This window comes from Numenius arquata, chromosome 18 (assembly GCF_964106895.1).
Source record: "Numenius arquata chromosome 18, bNumArq3.hap1.1, whole genome shotgun sequence".
Classification (NCBI taxonomy): Eukaryota; Metazoa; Chordata; class Aves; order Charadriiformes; family Scolopacidae; genus Numenius; species Numenius arquata.
Genome location: NC_133593.1, coordinates 4,961,486 through 4,973,520, shown reverse-complemented (window position 1 = coordinate 4,973,520; position 12,035 = coordinate 4,961,486). Strand labels below are relative to the sequence as shown.

The 12,035-nt window shown below is 49.4% G+C and overlaps 1 protein-coding gene across 9 annotated transcripts in view; it reads right to left on the bottom strand.

The window, feature by feature from the left end:
- The window catches only part of CUX1 (cut like homeobox 1), a 278,806-nt gene extending 271,358 nt beyond the window's left edge, over nt 1-7,448 (bottom strand). For 5 of the 9 annotated variants that reach the window (XM_074160647.1, XM_074160648.1, XM_074160642.1 and 2 more), the window contains exon 1: nt 7,332-7,418. In XM_074160647.1, coding sequence (XP_074016748.1) covers nt 7,332-7,394 — 63 coding nt within the window. In that variant the 5' untranslated portion in view covers nt 7,395-7,418. Of the gene's footprint in view, nt 1-7,331 lie in introns of all 9 variants that reach the window. The other 4 variants (XM_074160652.1, XM_074160649.1, XM_074160650.1 and 1 more) reach the window with 2 other exon arrangements.
- Nucleotides 7,449-12,035: the final 4,587 nt, after the last annotated feature.

Below are 12,035 nucleotides of genomic sequence, written 5' to 3'. Positions count from 1 at the left end.
TTCCCTCTACCCCATCCAGTCCTTTAAACAGCGTCACTTCCCCCACTTCACTTGTTTTTATTTTTACTTCCCTGCAGCATTGCTGTCCTCGGCTTGTCACACGCGAGCCACAGACTGAAGCCAACATTCCTCACCAAGGGAAGACCTCTACCATGGGAAGTGATTCAGGCTCCCTGGACACACACACCCCCCAAACCCGTAAGAGCACCCCCACAGCGATGTGGTAACGCAGCAGCACAGGACCATCCACTCTCCGTAGCCCAAGGGATGCTCTAAAATGTTCGCAGGAATTAGACCACAGCTCGATCTCACCTGCTTACTCCTGTGCAAGGGCTCACCTGGCCATCAGCCAAACACAAGATCACGGGATTCAATGAAATGAGGGGTCTGCCTCCACTGCAAGATTAGTCGAGCCGTTTACCAGTAATTTGGCCTAAATTTTCCATATCCTTCACAGAAACCTTGCACGGGCACTTCAAGGTGCTGTTATGCCCAAGCCTGCTTTTTCACTAAGGTACATTTCCACATAACAAAGATAGGAACAACAGGATCTGCTCAGCTCTGATGTATGAGCAACTCTGAAAAAGCCTCCGAGACAGCCATGGCCTACACCCTTATATGCCTTAAAAAGCTCACAGCCAGAAACCCAAAGATTTTTTTAAAGCATCTAAATATGGCAGCTTAAATATTTTTGTGCATCTTTACCTCTGCTTTCCTGGAGCAGATCACTGTGGGTCCACCAACCCGACCGGGAGGCAGACAAGTGCCTCCCCTCCCTGAAACAGCAGCACAATCCAGCCCCCACAGAAACTTCCTTATTGCCCCAACTGTCGAGAAAGGCACTAAATGACTGCAAGGCAAGGAAGGAAGAGAACTGCCAGCGAGGCAAAAAGCTCTGAGACAACACCAGTCTGAAAGGCTCCGACTTCAAACCCACGTCTGCTGTAACGCATCCGCACAGAGCCATCGGGCCATCTCCCGGTGTCAGCACCTCCAGACCCAAAAATACGGTTATTCATCATAAATACTTCACTCTGCTAAGTCACAGAAGTGACCAAGTAAGGCACAGCGTAGTAAGAACTGCTGTATCCTGCCAGAGTCAAAACACGAGCGCTATCAGGGAGCCACAACGGATCTGGTACAAACTCTTTCCTGCCTCCTGCTTTCCCAGAAATGCAAGTTCTGTTCGACAGCAGGGAAGACCACGGTTACATCCAACAACCTACACCCAACATCTGCACCCTTCGTCTTCAACCTCTTATAAAAACTTACCACTGATAACATCCAGCTCGCTTTCTGGATTTCCATGTTCTTCGCAACCCAAGCAATGGAATATACTGTATTTTCTTGGTTACATATATATAAAAGCAGGTATTACTAACTTATGTGCCTTGTCAAACAGAAGACAACAAAAACAAGCTAAGAACAACTCACAAAATGAGTAAGATTTATCTTATCTTCACTAATTTAAGGACATCAACTATTCTGATCATGAGGTCCAAGTTTCTCTCATCTTTCCTGGTAAATTCAACACCACACCCACCATCCCACATGTGAGCACCCTTGTACCAATCTCTTTGCCCTAAACTCCTTGTCTTCTGCTGACTACCCCATTTCAGCTTCACTTCTTCCTCCCTACTCCTTCATGCAATGCTGGAACATGGTCACTGTATTCTCAATCCAGAAAACATTGTATTTTCAACACCTTGCCCATATAGCATACGGGAAACAACCAAGCACAAAGATAAGCAAAGAATAAAATGGAAAGAACATGTGTAAGAGAAACCTGAATTTACAAGATGGGAACTTACTACCCAGCTTACATAAAAAGGACCACAAGTCAATGAGCGCTGCCTGCCTGGTGTCTTAAAAAATACTAAGCATCCATATATAGAGAGATATATATAACTGTTCTCTAGCCAATAAATAAACTGCCTTTATTTTCAGCATCAATGTGATCAAACTGAAACTTTGGATTATGCATTTTTCTACATCCACTTTTTGCATAACAAATCAGCTTGCAAATAAAGAATAATTGTTCACTGGAATTTTAGACTGCATGTAATTTCTTCTATCACAAATGTTTCACCCATTACTTATTTGGTATTGTTATACGCAGCCAAGTAGTGCAATCTTTTTTCAAAAAAAAAAAAAAACCCAACCATTACCATATTCCAAATCCTCACTACTGCATTGCTCAATACATTATCCAATTAACCACAAACTTGGCATAAGAGCAGAGCGATTGAAACGCGCACTAATTCTGCCATGTTTCAGATGGGCATTATTTCATTTGAGGAACAGGGAAGAAGGCTAAAAAAGCTTTCAGAAATTTCTTTCCAAGGAATGGGACTCAAGGAATAGGATTCAAGGAATCCTATGAAAGCCAAATTCTCAAGCCAGAAGCGCACCAAGGGCCTTTCCTCTAGCATGCCATGCGTGTTAGGTGTCCAGGGACACCACCCCAACCACCGCAAAAAGCCACAGCCTTCCTGCTGCAGGGAACCAACGATAACTATCAGAGCACACTGTACAAGCGGTGGCTTTTACACCCCTCTCAGTTGCCTGTATTGCATCTTCTTGAAGCACTACCAAGCTGCTTTCACTACACGTCTCTGATCAGGTGGGGAGAAGCAGAAACATATTTACAGTACCTAGAGACTCTCTTCTTGATACACATATTTAACTACCATTTTAAACAGTAAAGCACTGCCTACTTCTAGGACAGAAACTACAAGTTCTACAGTGACCTGCACAGATAAACAAAATTAAAATACTCAGACGCGATTGCTAATTCCACTTCTGATGAGTACATTAACTCCTTCACTTAAAGCAAATCAGCTTGTGCTCTGGTACAATCAGATCCAGCTAAAAGATGCCAAGAACTCCACCTGTTTCTAATTAAATAATAGAAGCCCTTCAGTATTTAAAAGCTACTCATTACTACTTAGTTTTTCCAGATTTTGTTACAAATTTTGTAACGTTATAAGATCACTGGTTTACCTTAAACAATTAGCCACAGCATGTACAGAACTAATACTCCATCCTTACTTTAATCGTATATGATGCAATACCAGAATGAGATTTTAAAGACAGAAACGGACGAGCAAGATTTGGCTTTAGATTATCATTCCCTCGCTTGACAGGAACAAGTTAAGCTGTTCTGCGCAAAAGCACTAAGAAACTCTATTTTTTACTAAATTACTTTTTGCTTGTCCTAAAAAGCTACGATAACTTGTAAGACTTGTGCTTATTGTCAAAATACTTCAACACATAGTTCGTTCGCTTTTCAAAGGGTAGTAAATTCTTCCATTCATCCTGCAGATGCAGCTTAGATCAAGCCAGACTTACTCGTGCAACGCTGCGGGTCAGAAAGGTCCAGCAGGACCAACTGTCTCTCCTGTGACAGAGAAATACACACACACACACACACACTCAGAAATATTAAGCACAGTCTGAAAGAGCACTGCCTGCCGTACCCTCGGGAACACGACGCTCATTTTCCCGTTCTCCAGCAAAGGGCTGTTTTTATGGTGAAGGTGACGGTGACACCACAAACTACAACCCGAAACAGGACCACTCAACAGCAGGTAACCTTCACGCTGCTGTACGTCAACCTGATTCAGATCACACAACTGCTTCCAAACAGGAGATGCAGTTTTAACTCGAGGGCAACAGCATTTCTCCAGTGATTTAATTTGCATTTATTGCCACAATATTCACCGTTCGCAAGGGTCTGTTTTCTCCAGGCACTGCGATTCCCTTGCCATCAGTTATCAAACGTGGGTTCATCTACAACCTACATAGCAAACTGATGCGGAAACGCCGTGCTAATTCCACCGTTTCTTTAGGAAATGCAACTAACCTTTGCTAGAGAAAAAGAGTTAAGAGTGGAGCTGGATGCCTTTCAGGTACAGTCTCAAGCGAAGAGCCACGTTTGATACCTGTAGGAAACTGCCATTTTTGCATCTCCTATTCCATTTGTGAACAGACCTTTTTGTTCTTTAAACCAAGTTCTGAATTATTTAATCCTGCCTCCAACTCTTGAAATCTCTCCTCCTATAAACAAGAGGTTATTTAGCGAAGGGAAATAAATAATTTAAAGAGTGAGACCCCAAAGTGTTCCTGCCTGTTTTTAATTAATATTGATACAGTCTTGAGAAACCTGCCGCTTAATATTACAAGGCAGGTCGAAGCTCACCAACAGTTAAACGTCGTCTCTCCTAAGAGAGGGTAGAAGAGGAAGTTGCGAGCAGACAGGGCGCATGTGGCTCCGCTGCCAGCGCCAGGGGACTACCCGGTCTCGGCTCCCTACAGCCCCCTCATGCAGAAAAACGATAGGTTTAAAGCCACCTAGACCCAGAGCTACGAGAGCTGGAGTTTACAGGGCACAGGTGGAACCGTGTTAAGCTTAAACCCTTCAGGTTTTGATTCCGGGATAGCGTAAGGCAAGTGCAGATGAAAAGCATTTCTATTTTCTGTAATTCCACACTCGAACTACGTTAGTACAAATGAGAGATGGGGGGAGGGAGGGAGGGAGGAATGGACAGTTCTGTAGGACTGAACTCCATACTCACTAACGATAGTTTTTATAGCGTATTGCTTCATCTGCAAGTAGGAGTAAATATTACACTACCTCTTCATGCAGATGGGCGGAATAAAAAAAAAAATAATAATAATTAAAAAGAAGCTAATTTGAAACAAATTAACTATTCTGCATATGGCTGAAGGTACTCTCTACCTCTCCGGTCACTCCAGGACTCTCCACGAAGTTAATAAACTCTGCACTGCCCAGGGATCGCCCGGTGAACCTGCCGAAAGGTGAACAGCCCCAATCCGCAACACGTACAAATAATCACAAGTCTTCAAAAGCGGGTAATGAATATTGTTCAAACAACTTTAAGCCAGCGTCACCAGAACGCTTCAAAGGAGAGCCTACAAGCTGCTCAAGTCAGACTGTCACACTGAGTCTGCAAAAACGAGATTAAGGTTTGTAGAGTGATACTCCACAACAGGTTTTACAGTATGCACAGGAATTAAATTATGATAAAAGTGAGCTATTTTTTACTAAAAACAGAATAGAACAATCTATCAAAATGCCATTGGGCTGCGTTCATTACATTTCAGAATTTAATTTACATGATAGATACTTTAGCGTAATATGTTTTAATCAATAAGCGCGTTTCTGAAGGCTTTATTTTCATAGGAAATATTTAGACTTCTTCAGCGTCAAACGTAACGCCACGGCAGCGATGTTCGGAGCGTTTATTTTCCTATGCTAAGCAAGTACAACCACACATACACAGAGGCAAAAGCAAAAGTCCACAATTAAGGATGTCAGACCTTGTTTAACTACATCTTAATTTAATCCATTTTATTTTATACAATTCTACATCTGGATCTCATTTTCTGTATTCCTGTAGGTATTCTGGGTCACTATTAAGAACCCTTTCAAGTTAGCAAAGTTCAGCCAAGTCTACCTTAATCCAAAGCCTTTAAAAGAAACAATAAAACGCGAAAGGGGGGGGGGGGGGGGGGGGATTGGGTGTAAAAAGAAAGAAAAGCCTGAAACAAAACGCTACTTTACCCCACCTCTTAATGCACCTGAAAGTCAGAAGGGACCAGCCTCCTGCTACAGCTCCTACATAGCACTTCCCCTTTCGGGGGGTGCTGGGGTGTTTTCTTTAGCACCGCTGCCGCCGGCTCGCCCCCCTGCCAGGGGAAGTGGGGGGGGGGGCCGGCGGGGGGGCCGGCGGCGGGTCCCGCCGTGTCCCCGTTTACCCTCCTCTCACCCCCCCCCACCCCCCCCTCCCCGCAGTATCCCCTCACCTCCTCCAGCGGGGCCGCGGCTCTGCCCGGCATCAAGGCACCGCGTCCGCCGCCCGCCGCGGGGCTCCGGCCGGGCACCGCCGGGGACGGGGAGGGGGGGGGCCAGGGTGGGCGGCCGGCGGCTTTCGAGCCAATTTATTTAAACGGGAGGCAGCGGAGGGCTCGGAGAGGCAGGGCAGCGCCTTCCTGCGCCAATCAACTGGGAGAAACAGGCATGTTGCAACCCCATTCAGCGGCGGGAGCAGCACCAATTCATCCTTTGACAACCTTCTTCCCCCCCCCCCAAACCCGCCCCGGCCTTATCTATAACCCCGGCCATTATACGAAATAGTGGATCCGCAGCTTCCTCGGGGCGCGCACCCGAGGGGCGAAGGGAAGCTGGCTGGCGGGGACTTTCCCTCGGAGGGAAGCGGACTCGCCGGCCGCTCCGAGCCAGCGCAGTAAAGCATCGATATCCCGCTCCTCCCTCAGATGCCGGGCAGCGGGAGAGGCTGGAGAGCCCGGGAATTATGTAAGCCGGCCCTCCCGCCGGGAGATGCCCCTCCGCCGGCCCTGCCCGGACTCCCCCCCCCCCCCGCCCCCCCGCACACACCACCGCGCACACCCCCCTCCCCAGGCCGGGCGGTCGCCCCCTTCCCGCCCCGCGGGACCCCGCCGCGACTCCATCCTTCACACACACAGCACACACACACACCCCCCCTCAGCGGCTCCCCCATTTCCTCTCCCCCCCAACCCCCCCCCACCCCCGGAGCGGTGCCAGCGGTAGCGCGGCGGGCCGGAGCCCCCTGCCCGGCGGCGGAGGGGCGGGGGGCCGGCACCCCGCCGTGAGGCGAGGCGGCGGCGGCCGGGCAGCGGCGGGGGAGCGCCCGCCTGGCCGGCACCACAGCGCCCCCAGCCCCCGCCGCTCCGCGCCTGCACGCCGAGCCCGGCCGGCTCCCTGCGCCCCCACACAAAGTCCCAGCACTCGGTAAACTTTCCCCGGCTCCCGGGGAGAAAAGGCGGCGGGGAAGCGGCGGCGGGAAGCGGCGGGGAAGCGGGGTGTGTGTGTGTGTGTGTGAGGGGGGGAAGCAGGCGGGCAGGCGCGGAGAGAGGAGCGGCACCGACAGCCCCGCCGCCGCCCCGGCCGCCCCGCACGGCCCCGGCCGCCGGAGGGGGGGAACGGGAAGCGGGGAAGCGAACAGCCCGGGACGGAGCGGGCGAAGCGGCGGCGGCCCCGGCAGCGCCGGCTCCGGCGCCATCTTGGGCTGATCGATGAATTGAACAAAGAGGATCAATTTCCGATGGGGCCGGTGATCAATGGCGGGGAGGGGGGGGCGGAGGGAGCGGAGCGCCGCGGCCGGGCGGAGCGGGGGGTTCCCTTTAGGCGGCGCGGGCCGGCAGCGGGAGGAGGAGGGGGAGGCCGGGCCCGAGGGAAGGCGGAGAAGGGAAGGAGGGGAAGGGGGGGGGGGGGGGGGGGGTCCGGCGGCGCGGCCCGGCCGGTGCGGCGAGCGGGGGAGCCTGACCTGCAGCTGCTGTAAATCAAAGCGCTTCCAATATTGAAACATCGATCCCACATTGGCCGCCATCTTGAGACATATTGAGACAGAGTGAGCGGCTGATAGAGAGAGAGGGGCTGGAGTTCAGGAGCCGGGAGGGAGGGGGAGGGAGGGAGGGAGGGAGGGAGGGAGGGAGCCGGGGGGAGGAGGGGCGGGGGGGCACGGGGGAGGGAGGCGGGCAGGGAGCGCCCAAATCCCGGCCTGGAGCCCGCGCCCGCCCGGAACACGGACTCAGCCCCGTGCGATCGCGGGGGGGGGGGGGGGGGGGGGGGCACCGCGCCCGCGCGCTCACAGGGCGGACGCTCCCCCCCCCGCCCACGTCCCCGCGGGGTGCAGGGGGGGGGGGGTGACACACACACACACACACACACACACACACGGACCCGCCACCGCGGCGGGGACCGGCCCAGCCTGGCGGCGACAGGCGGTGCGGGGCGATGCGGGGTGTAGGGGGGTGGGGGGGGGGGGCACTGCGGAGGCTCCGCGGGTGCGGTGCGGCCGCGTTAATGGCAGAGCATCCTGCGCGGCAAATGGTTCCCAAAGGCGCCGGGAAGGTTGTGAGCCCTCTACGGGGGGTGGGAAGGGGGGGGGGGGTGGGAAGCCTGCGGTCTAAAATTAGATAAGTGGAGAGAGTTTAGGGGAAACAACAATGAAAAAGTCCATCGAAGGCGGCCTGATTCACTGTGTCCGGGGCGGTACAAACGCAGCTTTAAAAGGGATTTATTTAAATGTAGACGGGCACTTACTCATAGGGCTGGTGCCACTGACCACTGCCCGGGAGGGGAGGGCTCGCGTGAAGGTTGGAAAATCAGATCATAGCTCCGCGCAGGATATCCATAGAAACGGAGATTAAAAGGATGAAATAACTTATTTTGTTCTAAACAATAACGTTGCTATAAATACGAACATTATTTATTTTATTTTTTTTTTCCCCTTGTTGCCTTCCTGAAAAGCACACAACATTTTACCCAACACACACCGGTGTACACAAACAGCCTCCAGATACATGACACACACACACACACCCCCAGGAAAGCATTCCCTGTTTCCTTACTGGGAAACGGGCAAAACCAGGGTCTCTACCTGTCCCCTCTGAAACCAGTACGCTGCTGCCTGGTATTTTTCCAAACACAGCTCCTTTCGCTGTTTTGCACTTCATCTGTAGAAGGGAAATATATATCTTCCTCTGGGTAAGTGAGTGATTGTAGATTTTTTTTCTCAAATTGTATTTGATCATCGAGTGAATTTAGTGCTCGCTCAAGTCAGTGGGTTGACTACTCGAAAATGGCTCTGTCTATCTTTTGAGAAGTTACGGCAGAGACAGCGGCAGAGCAATTGCTACAGATTATTTCCCAATCTGCCGCCGTCCTCGTTTGGAGGAGCACCATTATTTCAGCCTCCATTTCCACTTTTTGCTGAGGCTGCTGCTTACAAAGATACTAATTGCGATGGCGGGTTTTATGTTAATGGGTGCCACGTAACGATCGGCCCGACAACTATAGACCTTCAAATTGTTAGTTGGCTGTACCGGGAATAAAACTAATGGCATTTGGTTATGAAAACGTCGGGCCTCCGCCTGGTGAACTAGATTGGGCGCTCAACGAGGCTGAGACCCAAGAGCCTCCGCACCCCGGCACCGGTGGCCATCGTGGGGCTGGCCCCAGCCATGTCTTTTGAGGAGGAAACCCGTTTTCCTCCCAAAGTGCCACCCTCGGAGTGAGGGCAGCTCTTTGCTGGGAGGGTGGCTCGCCTGGCCGCGGCTGGGATGAGGGTGGGGAGGCGGGGGGGGGCCCGGCCGGGGTCCCCCCAGCTCCAGCGAGAGGGTGTGGGGTGCTGCTGCGCGACAGCCGTCTGCGGGGATGGAGCTGCGCGAGCCTCCACGTTCTGACTAACAACGTAACCGGTTTGGTAGCTCTAAAATAGGATTTTAATCCTGGGAAGCATCATTTCACATTCCAGTGATCTAATCAAAATCCTTTCCTCTAATCTCTCCATGGTCCCCCCTTTCTAGATGAAAGAGGCTGGAGTTCCTGTCTTCACCCTTTCTCCGCTGCCTCCCTGTTCTACCAGTCTGTTCTGTGTCCAGGCAACTGCAAAGAGACATTTCAAAGACTCCTGCCGTGCCATGGAGATGTTTTCTCTTGTTAGTTTGGACTGCAGGTGTGTAAGCCTCGAGGATGAAGTATCATGGTGCTGTTTTAGGTTGGGGGCATGCAGTCACAGTACAATAAATCACATAGTAATGCTCCACTTTGAACGCGCGCGCACAGAAAAAGGAAAAGAAAAAAGCATCTGACCTGAATCATTTTCTGGAAACACATCTGGTTAAAATCCAAAGTTTTAAATTGAGTAATATTTTAAAATACATTTGGTAGGTATTAAATTACAGTGTTATATCTGGTAATATTTATGATACTAATGTGTTAAGCAGAGGTTTATATCTGTCAAGAAATATGAATGATTGTCATATGGGGTAACAAATGTATCCTGATATAAATAATATTTTATGATATTTTTAACATTACTGTAGTCTTTTTTTTCAGGAGTTACATCTTGTCACATTATTGCCAATTTGAAATAAAAGCTCTGTGGCTAGATACCAAAGCTTTTAGCTATATAATTTTGAATAAGTATAAACAGTACGGCTGATTTTAGGAAGTACTGAGAAACCTTAACTCTGCCGGAAGACAAACGCTGAGCACCTCTAATTCCTATTGTCTTCCGTGCAGGATCAAGTCCCTTATTTGCCATTTTGTGTGGCAGCAAGCCCAAGGAAATCTTGCTTGACAGCTCTGTTTTCTCAAAGTGCTGTATTTCTTCGGGCTGGATTCTGCAAAGATCCTGCAGGGTACAGAGCTCCTTGGAGCAAGGGATAATTTGCTTTGTGCTCCTGCTGAAACGTACCTCTGGAAGATGGAAGGAAGGTCTCGGAAATTTTGGTGCAGCCTGGCAAGAGGAGGGGTAGAATGAAGTTTCCTTGGATTATTTTTGTTTTGAGAAATCAGTCTCCTCTGTTCACTGGAGAAAGGTTCTCTTAAGGTTAGATTTGATCTGTGTAAATGCTAACTTCTTTCAACATGCACTAATAAAGTACTGAAAAAGTAAGTACGGTGTATTTGAAGTTTAAATCTAAAATGATGGCACTAACAGTATTTCAGAAATGCTTGCGACATCCAAAACATTTGTAAGTATGTTGTACAGATTTCTTTTTCATTTTCTCCCAGGTATAGTCATACAGGCACTGTTTTAGGAATTAGGCAACTATCTGATTAAAATTTGCTTCCTATTAGTGACACCGTGTCATAAAATGTCACTAATACAGATATTTAATTAACACATTTGCACACTGGGCCATCAATGGCAATTGGTCTTGTTATGCTTCACGTGTCGTCGTCCAGAATACTGAAGAAAATGGACCTTTATTCCAAGGGTCCCAAACTTGTCAGAAACAATTAATTGTCACAGCTGCTCCTCTGGGCAGCAGTCTGCATTCGTTAAGATGTTTTGGACCATGAGTCCAATTTCAATCACTGGACTCAGGCTTCTGTTTGCCTTAGCGCATCTAGCTCATTTCCTTGGCCAGGACACTGAAAGATCAGGTGCTGCTTCTCCCAGCAAGGCTGTGACTTTGAGTCTCTTCTTCATGGCTTCTTTTTTTTTTCTTCTCCTCTTTTTCACTTAAACTGACTCCCAAATTTCTATCAGTTCCCATAAAAGGGTTCCTCTAGTGCTTTAGGTGTACCCTGTCTGCTCCTTGTTCCAGCCCGTTCCCTCCTCACTTTCATGGCTCTCATCTTTGCATTTTTTTCAACTGCTTCTTGTCCCCAGGTGCCTGGCTCCACGTGCCTGTGCCCACTGGAAAGGAGTGTCTCATTCCAAAACCCCATCCCTCTCCACTGTGGAAGAGTCATTCTGTCCACCCTTGAACTGGATTTGTGAGCAAAGTAAGCTCTGCTCCATCTATCCATATTACACCGTGCCATTGCACAGGGAAACTCCGTAGGGATGGCAGAGAATAGAGACAGGCTAACAGACAGATAATTTATGTTGCTGGGAGATTTAGCCCAAATTAAGATCAAAACTCGTCTATGTCTTCCAAATCACAGCTATTTTTTTTCCCATTTATTGTCAGTGACTCCAATTCTACTTGATTTATATCTGTTGTTGTAGCCAGAGGTTTTGCAGCATATAAATTGCGGGGAGATTTGGCCAGTGATGTGGACGCAATGATGTGTACAGGCTCAGGAAACCCCCTGAGCAGAAAATGGTTGGAAGCTGGGAGAGTACAGGGGAGAAGTATCCCATGTGCCTGCTGCCCGCGCTTCCCTGGGTGGCCACCTACAGTCACTGGCAGAGGCAGGACACAGCTGGATGGACCCTAGTTCTGAACCAACACGGCAATTCCCACATTCTTTGGTAATTTGTGAAAGTTGTAGCACAAATCGTGTAGACGGTGGCATACATGGTCTAAGTGTGAAATCTTACAGCTACTGCGTAGCCACAGATACTCACTGGTAGGTGGAAGAGAAGAAAGCAATTCTCATAGAGGGCAGGGAAAACAGCCACAATTAAAAGCAAAGTAAATTTGGGTGGTGTGGTTACTTGCTGTTTAACTCTGAAGACATTTATAAGTATCCAGCAGAACCCACAACAGATCTTCTTTGAGGATTT